Source organism: Bactrocera latifrons, unplaced genomic scaffold, assembly GCF_001853355.1.
Source record: "Bactrocera latifrons isolate USDA-ARS-PBARC rearing strain unplaced genomic scaffold, ASM185335v1 scaffold_60, whole genome shotgun sequence".
In the NCBI taxonomy this organism is placed as follows: Eukaryota; Metazoa; Arthropoda; class Insecta; order Diptera; family Tephritidae; genus Bactrocera; species Bactrocera latifrons.
The window spans coordinates 870,919-881,882 of record NW_017537268.1 but is presented as its reverse complement, the minus strand read 5'-3'; the positions used below and the strand labels follow the sequence as shown (position 1 = coordinate 881,882).

At 34.0% G+C, this 10,964-nt stretch overlaps 1 protein-coding gene across 1 annotated transcript; it reads left to right on the top strand.

Annotated features, from left to right (window-relative positions):
- The first annotated feature begins 1,316 nt into the window (after positions 1–1,316).
- Positions 1,317–10,665, top strand: LOC108975012. Its single transcript, XM_018943215.1, has 4 exons — positions 1,317–1,558; positions 7,778–7,920; positions 8,928–9,066; positions 9,887–10,665. The coding sequence occupies exons 1-4, from the start codon at positions 1,317–1,319 to the stop codon at positions 10,161–10,163; spliced, it is 801 nt and encodes a 266-aa protein (XP_018798760.1). The 3' UTR covers positions 10,164–10,665.
- Positions 10,666–10,964: the final 299 nt, after the last annotated feature.

Here is a 10,964-nt window from a genome sequence, read left to right as displayed (position 1 = left end):
TAAATAAACTATATTAAATAAAATTAAATTAACAAAAATTTAATTAAAGTAAATTGAATTAAATTAAATTCAAATCAATTAAATTAAAAATAAAAGTTGGGAAAACAACAATTTGTCACGATTTTTTAATTTTCATTCATTATCAAATTCGGATGCAGAGCACTGTGTGAAGCTTAGAAAATCTGTTCAGGCTAATTACTTAAAAATGATGCCATACAGACGTATTATGCCAGCAGAACTACAAAGAACTGCAAGTGATTACCTTTCTCTGAATTTGCCGTTTTCGAGAACGAAAGTGCTTAATTACAGAGTGCTTAGGAATTATGGCTTTTTGCCGCACACTAGCACTTTAGCCTCAAATTAAAGGTAAGTAAACTTGAGAGCAGGCGATTTTATGGCGATTTGTTATTAATACCGAGCAGAACAAGTGATTAATCACTAATTAATCATATTTTAAAATTTTGTTCGTGAACTTTATTTTATGGATTAACAAGTTTTATTCATATTATTGCTGCAACGATGTGAGAAATAATCGAAAATAACGCAAACAATGGAAAAAGTAAAAAAGAAGCTTCTATTGTTACGGGAAATATTTTTCTTCTTCGCTTTTACTGGAAAAGTTTTGTAATTGTCCTTAAAAATAACTTCCTTCCTTAAACCGTTACGCAAAAAGAAGTGTAAAGCACAAAATATTATAATTGACCTTGATGTGGGAAGCATAGCGAAATCAACAATTGGTACCTTGACGGCGAGTCTTCTACAACAAGTTTCTATCCACTGCCGCTTTGCATTCGCCTGCGATAGCAAATCACGCGCCAAACGACACAATAACCTTGTCTCCCTTTTTGTTGAATTGTTGAAGAACAGGTGGTACGTAACGAGGATAATAAAGGCACGTGCGTGAGGTAGTGCTGCGGCTGCGTGAAAGCTCAGCCGGCTTTTGGAGCTTTTTCGTCGAAAACAACTGTTGATAATATCGTAACTGTAAATACGCTGTTAATACGATGACATATAAAAGGCCGAGCAGTTTTGACAAAGCAACAGTAACGGTTCGGACGCGTGACCGCGATCGTACAAAAGTGGTGAAAGCGCACAGTGTGATGAAAGCGATAAGCGCCTAATAAAGTTGTGTAAAAGAGTCAAATAAATATATTTGAAATTTTAAGTATCAAAAGTATAAAAAAAAAAATAATAATAAAATAAAAATACACAAATTTGCACACAACAATTAAAGAAATACATATTAACGGTATTTTAAGTTCGTTAACTTTAAGCGTTCGTTGATTATAAAATTTTGGCGCGTCGCGAGTACGGCGATGTTTGCGTTGTTGCTACTGTTGATTCCCCTGGTGTCATCGGTGAATTCGCAGAATGACACCGAGTCGCGTCTGGCGGCCTCCCTCAAGAGCAGCGATACCGCAGCCGGCGCCGAGAGTAAATGCGGCGACACCCAGCGCATGGTCGACGAGTGCTTTAAGGATCTGCCGCCACATTTAATGGAATTTCTGCAGACCACAAAGATTGCCAACAACGAACGCGAAATCGCATCCAAGTGCATGTAAGTGAAGCAGTGGGAGTTCTTGCGAAATGTAGAGAATACTTTTACCAATGCTATTTACACACAATTGCCTCTGTACCGATTTACTATGTGAGGTTAAGTGGCGTGGTGTTTGTTTATTTTTGGTTTGTTCGCCACTTTTGTATGCTTTTGCGGTTTTCACACCAAATCAAATATTCGAAATTTTCTGCGAACGCCGTCTGGTCGTTGGGTAATGACATTTTGCGGCTTTTGATGGCGACGTTCGAAAGTGATTGGAAAAATGTCCTTAATGCGTAAAGTGAAATGTGGATGCGCAAATTTCATAAAAATTATAATAAGTGTGTTTGAGAAATCGGTGATATAATTGAAAATTTAAGCTTGTTATTTTAGCGACAGTTAGTTAGTGCTCACTTTGCAGTTAGATGAAAAGGGTAGTGCCGTTTGAGTGAAATCACGCCAAAATTAAAGCTCGTGCCGAAATATGTATAGAAGGCGGGTGTATTGAGAGCAGGAAAGCGAATGTTTTGATTAAAAAGTTTTTAATGAAAAATAAAATTTTAAATTTTTAATCCCAATATCGGAATTAAATGCAGCGGAAAAATATGCCAATATTGGAAATAAAAAAATTAAATTTAGTTTTAAGTCAAAATGTTATAATAAAAAAATCAAATTTTTTATATATTTTATATATTTTAATATGTAAGTTTGGGAACCACTGGTCTATAGTAAGTAGTAGTAAAATACTAACTCTAAATAGTTAAGAATATAATTTCTATTTATAATTTAATTTACATGCACATAATCACAATTAGATACATTTTTTCTTTCAATCCGATTTTTGAGATTAAAACTTGAAAATAAAAATACGGTTTAAGATTAATTTTTTAGTTTTAATTAAGTAATTCGGGAGAAAAGTTCTGCGAAAGATGCATGATCCTTTGCGAATATCGCATTCGATGGAACAATGAGCTGTACGAGATATACGACGACATTGACATAGTTCAGCGAATTAAAAGACAGCGGCTACGCTGGCTAGGTCATGTTGTGTGAATGGACGAAAACACTCCAGCTCGGAAAGTATTCGGCGTAGTACCCGCCGGGGAAGCAGAGGAAGAGGAAGACCTCCACTCTGTTGGAAGAACCAGGTGTAGGAGGACCTGGCTTCGCACAGAATATCCAATTGGCGCCACGTAGCAAAAAGAAGAAACTACTGGCGGTGTCTACGCCAATAAAGACGAAGAGAATTAATAATTAATAAAATTTATTTTTTAGTTTAAATATTTAATTTAATTAATTTCCCGAATTTTGGATTCTTTTTTAATTTAAATCCGATATTTGCAGTTAACTTTCTGCTTATATTACTTTAGGCTCGAACTAAATTTTCAGTCATGAAAAATGTTTAAAAATCATTTAGTGAATATTTTAACTTTGAACTTCATTTGCCTCCCGGTAGACAATGTCATGCCTTCGTCTTCTATAAATTCTTATATTAGATTGATAAATATTGTCTTTTGAAAGTGTGTAGAGCTCATATCTGGCAATACTGCATATCTTTGGAATTCTTGACATAACCTACAAAACGACGCTACACATGATTAGTTTGGATATTGCGTTCAGCAGTTGTAGACGTGTAAACTTAGAGTTCACTAACGCCGAAATTCACGGTATTTTGAAGTTTTTCCTCGTTAAAGGCAAATCCGCAAGACTGTGGTATTATGAAGTTGCCGCCTTGATGGAAACAGATTATCGAATGAAACGGCGCATATTTAAACTAAATCCAATCACTGTAATACTTTTTATAGAGCATTGAATAAATAGCAAAAAGGCAGAAGGGAGATATTTTCCAACCTAATATAAGCCTTTAATAACTAATGTGTAATTAGTGCCGCAACCCTATAAGGAGGTGAACCAAAATTTGAGAAGTACTCCACTAAGCCACTGTTCAGTTCAGTTCGCTTCACTCCGTCTTTTTCTTTGATACACAAACTGTTATTATCTTCTTCTTCATTGATACGCAAATATACACACAAAATTGTAAAATTCTTGTACTCACTTACCAGTAATTATATACTCTGTAAAGAGCATTTGTTTTACGCTATAATTAAGCAAGCTAAGTGAATACTCAATTAAATACTTGAACTTAAGATTTCAAAGCCTCGCATGACTTAAATTTTCTTAATATAATTGTAGATCAAGTTACGGAAAATTGAATGTAACTTCACGGGTAGGCTGCATTAGTAAGTTTGGTTGTATGTACGTTAGGGTGGGTGGAAAAACAACAAATATTTTCCATTCGTTTAGTACTCTGAAAAATAGGTTTTTCGAAAAGTTTAAAAATTTAAAATACTTATGTTTTCGTTGCGTTATAAAATTCATAACAAGAAAAAAAATTGTCTAATAAATCAAACTTCAACCGTTAATATTGTTTAAACAATTGGGTTTACGAAAAATTGTTAAAGATTTGGTTTCTAGCATGTAATTACCTACAAAATCTATGAAAGGAGATATTTTTTCAAGTAGTTGGAAGCAAGATTTGAATTTTTCTATCTGATATTAAAAATTGAAAAACGTAAGGCGGAGCACTTTCCTGTTGAAATTAGAAATTCATACTAAGAGGCCCAAGGAACCTATTTTTCAAAGCACCAAGAAAATTTTTTTTCGATCCACCCTAATGTGTGTCTTTAAAATAAAATGCACCCCATATCTTGAAAATCATTATATATTCAAAATAGATTTCATTACCCATGTAAAGATTTTTAGTCACATTTCACAGTCGTTCACAAAAAAATTTTGATCTATTAATAAATGGACTAAAAAATTAGTGCCACATAAAAATAGGATTTGGTTATGTAATACAAAACCGTTTTAAAATTTTAACTTATAATGTTTCCAAAGTTTTGCAAAAACTGAAATGATTAATATTTTGTTGAATAACGTCGGGTTTTTAAAAACACAAAAACATTACTATACATAGAGTCTATGAGATTCTGGCAACGTTTTATTGGTATACCTTTCCAAGCCTCTTTCACTATCTGCCATAAATCTCTCAAATTGGTTGGTTTCCCTTCGGCTTAGGTCCACATGTTTTCTATGCGGTTAAAACTTCTTGTTCGCACTTGCTAGTATGTTTAGGGTCATTATCCTGTTGATATACCCATATCAATGGAATATGACATTGATATTGATTGGAGCATATGGCAATGTTACTTCTTCTAATATTTTGTCACATGCCCTTTGTTGCATGATGCCTTCAATTAAGTGAATTGGGCCAATATTTCCCGCTTTACTCTACCCACTGGAGAAAAACCCAATGTTTAAGTAAAACAATAATTTATTAAAATTGCTTACTTTTCTAATTTTGAGAATATTTTTAATTTTAAGGATTATTTTGAAAACGAAATATCTAACACTCATATTATTTTGTGGAAAGCAGTACCGAGTGTCTTCGAAAACTAACAAAGCAGAAGTGCAATAGCGATCATTACAATAAAATGAGTTTCGCATTTTAATGCTAGTATCCCGTTATGTGTACCATTATTGTACTGCGTCATTTGTACATACGAATATTCATCAGCACCACGGTGACAGCTACTTGAATGGCTGGGATATCATCAAATATACATGTTGCTTATAAGTTGGTTTTAGTTTTTGGCAATAGAAAATAGTCACATGGTGGTAGATCTGGCGAGTTTGAAGTGGTAGTTAGTAAGAGAAATCCGTTTGTTTATATCAAAAAACACGCACTTCTTAGGTCCCCAAACTGATATTCCCTAAATACTCGTTGTAAAACTTGCATCGATAATAATAATTTCGCGCGCTTTTTCCAACAATTTATCACGATTACTAGCTTGTGCATGTGGTAGTCTTTGTTCGTTATTTAAACCCTCATGAAAAGGAAATTTCAATAGATAGATTGGATTGAATCCTTCGCAAAATGCCTTCTTCGATAAATTGAGTTATGAAGACGTGTAAATTCTGGGGTTTTTGGTGAAGGTTTTAGGTACTGATAATTTTTGTTCAGAGACGTGAGAAAGGTTTTAATTTTTACTAAATAACATTAACCAACCTGAAATGTCCGAATTTTTCCGTAAAAGTCGTTACTACTTCCAAAGGAAGTGCTGGAATTAAATAACTTCTAAATCTTTTTAAAACTTCAATCCAAATTCATTAAAATCTTCAGAAGTAACCGCCGAGAATGTTAAAGTAAGTTGGCTACTCCAAAAGCCTAAATAAACAAAACTTTTTCAGGTTAAATATGCGTACACATTGTTTTACACATACTATATTTATATACATTTTCTCTAACAACAAATTTTAACTAACACTTTGTTGGTAAATATACTTTAGTATCTGGCATTTGGGGCATCATTTAGTTATCACTTGTTTATCTCACTTATCGTTGTTGTTTGCTAGTGTCCATTATTCTTGTTGTCGCAAGAGAAGATCATATTACGAAGCAATTAGTTATGTATATTGTGTATGTGTGCGTGAAAGTATAGAGAAGCCTTCGGTTTGTTTCCGTTTTGTGGTAGAACACAAAGTTCGCACCATTTTCCTTCATGTCAATTAAATATTTAACGACTATTTGGGTACTTGCTCTAACCAGATAATATTTTACTCACTTTGTAATCACAAATACGCCGTTTGATACAAATTGCTACAAATAAATCATTTTTAATCATATTTTTTTGTGGTCTTGACTATACTATTCCAGTGTAACGTTAATGGAGAAAAGGTTGCCAAACCTTTGAAACCATATATTTGCAGACAAAGTTGATTCAATATGTTTTGTTGCCATAGTTTTTTTGAAAATATCTAAATCTATAAACAAAACTCAAATGCAAAGTGCACAAGCGCTTATCAACGACTACGCAAAGGGAATTCTATTACTATAGCAACTAATAATTTTTTTCGCAAATTCGTACAACTGTCCGTATGACGATGTCTGTTCTACGACGTCAACGATTGTCGAAATTTGTGTAGTATGACTTTGTTTTCAGTACTATTCATTCGATAACGATTATTTGTAAGGTGAATCTTTTTTTTTTATAATTATTCTGTATTAACAATACAGATTGAGTTTCAGTTTTAAATTGTTTGATTTTGTGCGCAATTAAAAGGAAAAGTACAGTGGAGCTTTGCTAAAAAAAAAAAATGATGAATGCAAAATCTGATTGAACTGAACTAGTGTTCACGTAAAGGTTAACCTTGTTGTTGGGAAGCAAATACGGGCAAGGAAACATGTTGGCATACATTGGCCGTTGAAGTTCTGTTAGCAAAAGGGCTGTTTGAATATGATAAATGCTGTTCAGTGGCTGCCACGAACGAACTTTTCCTTTGGTAAATATTTTTTAATGGGATATCCAAATTTAAAAATGAAAATTTTCTATTTTTCTGTGGAAAATAAAAACTCAAAACAAAGGTAATTATTTATCTTTTCCCCAAATATAATAGTTTTTATTGTGTAGTGTGGTATCGAGTGTTTGGGAGAATTCCAATACTTATCACTGTTTCATATTAAATTTTGCAATTATTACAAATTCAGGAAGATGTAATTTTTATTCTCGTTTCATATAAATTTTACATTTTTAAACTTAAATCATTCTAAATATGAAATTTTGCTAAATTTTTGGATTTTTTCTTTATTTAATTTTAAAAATTGTCTACTTTAAATGCAAAACTTCAGTGTTCAAACTAATTAGAGCATGCAAGTATAACAATAACAACATGTCGATTTAAATTTTCATAAAATCATGAGCTGTTGTTAATTTGTGTGCATATTTGCAGTTAATACAACGAATTTTTGAATTTTTGTTATTTTTGTTGCACGCATGAAAGATTTCTCACACAAGCTTGAACAATTTTCGGGATTTGTAGGCACGTTGCAAGCATAACACTTGAAAACGAACATTTTATGAAAATATGGTGCAAGTGCTTCCTAACTAAAGCTGAATAAACTAAAAGGTAATTGGCAAAATTCGGAATAAATAAAATACGTGATATCATGAGATATTTTTCGATGGAGATATTTTAATTAATTGTTTAAAAGGGGTATAAATCTTACAAAAAGGTGTAAAAGAGGAATTAAAGTAAGAAGTTAAATGCTTTTACATTAGTTTCGTGCAAGCGATATGTAATATTGATATAAAAAATGTATATAGACATGGCTTTAGTATTATATTATGTTGTGTGATGCATGTGATTTAGCGTAAATGATTTTTTTTTTAATATTTGCAGTGTTTTCAATAAGGGCATGAGATGCTTTGACGACTATACGGCTCGTTGTCTAACCAATAAAACGCTGAATCTCTTCAAGAATAATGTGGAAGGAGCACGCAGATTTTTCAATCGCTTTTGCAGTGATCGGGAATTCCAAAAGGGTAGGTTTGCATGCACATAAAACGTATTCATACTCCTACGAAATGGAAGCCACAATAATATGCGAATAATACTATATATATATTTATATTTTATCTTATGAAAATTGTCTTACCGTGAGTTATCTCCTGCAATCTAGTTTTCATATAAACCAGACAACAGGTATTTCTGTTTAATTGACCTTTGCTAGTTGCAAGAGTATAAAATGTTCGGTTACACCCAAACTTAGCTCCTCCTTACTTGTCATTTACGCATTTCTTTTATAAGTCTCTATATAAATTGTTATATATTTGCTTATATTATTTTTAAGGTAACCACAACTATCATCTAATTATAGTTTTGACGCTCACTCCAAACTCTAAATTTCTTTATTAAATTTGCCTTAATTGCCGTTGTTTTATTCACTTTGAACTCTCTGTTAAACAGAAAAAAAAGCTTAAAATCCATTACCGTAATCAAATACCTCAAGAATACAATAAAGTGCAAATAAAGTTGTCTTAATGTCATGAAAATAGTTTGCCTTTCAACTTTGATAAACTTCGAAGTTCCATGACACTCACAGTGTAAACAAGTTACTCATACGCCCCGCGCGCATGCACATGTGCTGAAAGTTACGCATACGCCATGTGTTCATGCTTCATATAATATGTTTACAGTTCAAAAGTGAAAGTGACACTTTTTACTTTATACGCAAAACTTTCTTAAAAGTTTAACACACGCACACACACACACACTTTATAACGGTTCTAAAATGTCGATTTAAGCGTGTTAGGGTAGTCTTGTGGCATTTTAGTGCTTCCATGCATCATGTAGCGTAAAAATGTTCGAAAGTGGCAGCACATAAATAGCAGAAGCTAACAATAATTTTATAAATTGATGAGCCACCCTAACGCGCCGACGTGTCGCCTGAACGCGTTTGTCCAGAACTTTTGGCTTATGTTTATTTAGTTAATTTTGTTCTAAGTTGAAACATTCAAGTACATTAATGGCATGCTATATAAATTTGAAGATTATTTACAGCACAAGGACTGTTTCGGCTATATACAGGACGACTGGATGCGCTGTACGCGCAATTTTCAGGAAATACTCACCGAGGAGCTGCATGGCGAGCAAACGAATGTCACCAATAAATTTATGGAATTTTGCTGGTACGTAACTGTACGCTTCATATAAGTACTTTTAAGTTTCTTTTAGTAGTTTTTAACAGTACCGTTGGGGTATGGGGTGTTGAGTGAGGTTATGATACGATTTCATCCATTTTCACACTGTGGGTTCTTATAGTATTTGCGTCCGAAGAATTTGGTTGTTGTAACTTAAGTGGCTTAGGAGATATGTACATTAAACTTATTACAGGGCGCAGTCACGCCCACTTTTCCAGAAAAAAAATTTTCAGACAGGTGCGCTTGCTACTGCCATTCCGTGTGTCAAATATAAGTTTTATATCTAAATTATGTGCAAAGATATGCCACTTTATAGGGTTTCGGTTAATGGCGATTTGTGGGCGTGGCAGTGGTCCGATTATGCCGATCTACGAACTCGAACATTTTTTGTATTAAGGAAACGACGTACCAAGTTTCAGCAATTCTGCTCATGTTACAGCTTGAACGGACGGACAGATTGCCATAATCGGCAGAAATATGAAATTGTCGCAGATTTCCTTGGGTTAGCTGAGGTAACCCAGACTAAAGTTTAAATCTGTGTGCTCACGACTTTGTCTATTATTTCTGGTCATTGCAAAGAGATCATTTCAAAGATTATACTACACAATGCTGAATTATGGCTAAAATTTCGAGAGACATTAAATTAGTTCTAGTTTATCACAAAATGTGTACTTTATTACTAGTCTTAATTGGAAAACACAAGCCAATTATTGCTCTCGCAGTTAAGGCATGCTTGCTTAATTGAAAGTTGTAACTTGAAGCAAAAGTCCGAAACCTTTAATCCTCCTCTCAACCTTATCTCTTGCAGTGCACGCTACGCCTACGAAAATTGCATCTACAACAGCGCACGCTACAAATGCTACAAGAACTCGGCCAAATTTGCACGTGACACAGCCAAAATGCTCTCGGACGAAAAACACTTCACCAATTGTCGCCAATACGAGAATGTGCTCTGCAGCGTGGGTCATCCGAGATCCCTCTACGGCCGCGGCACCAACACCTTCTTTGGCTGGACCCAGCTGCTGCTGGTCTGGCTGCCTGCTGTGCTGCTGACAAGAGCGAGCGTCGGCCGACGACGAACGTAAATAAATCAATGACAAGCTGATTTTTAGTCTTTAATACACATACATATATGCATGTACATGTGTGTGCCTAGTCATATGTATGTGTTGTGTAGTTGGGTGTGCGGCAAGAATGTGTCGTTTGTGTAGAACAATAATTGGCCATTGCTCGTGTGCATTTACCACGACCTCGCAGCAGCGGAGCGCTTATTGACCATCACTGCGTCCATGCGTGTACACGCATGTATGTATGTGTGTACGTGTAGGGGTGTTTGTGCGTTGGTAAAGGCATTTTAAATGGGTCAGCGCAAGTACATGGCATCAAAGAGCTTATATGTATGTACTCCGTAATTGTCAATTTATTTAGCGAGTAAAGTGAAAATGTTGTGCGAGGATACACTCAAGTAGCTGTTATTTCGACGTGTCACTGTGCGTGTGTAGGCTAAACTATTGTCCATATCGTTTTAAGGATATTAAGCGCAACGATATCTCTCCAAATGAAAACTAATGTTGACTATTAAACAAGTTTTGAAAGCGCGATTAACTAAGATCTCTGTTAAATAAATATATTTGTAAGAATAATTGTAATTTAGATGTGAAATAGAAAAAAAAATAAAGGAAATATCTAAAAATAAAGAAACGATTGGATTGGAGAATCTTTAATGTATGTAATATATACAGCCAATATTATATAATATGTATGTAAATTAGTGTATTTCTATTTAAGTAAATATAGAGTCCTCGCTGAATAGGTTTTCAAATAAGATTCTAGTTGCTGATGCTAGTTCTGACGATGGAAAATCAGCGGCTATTTTTAGTCAAAGT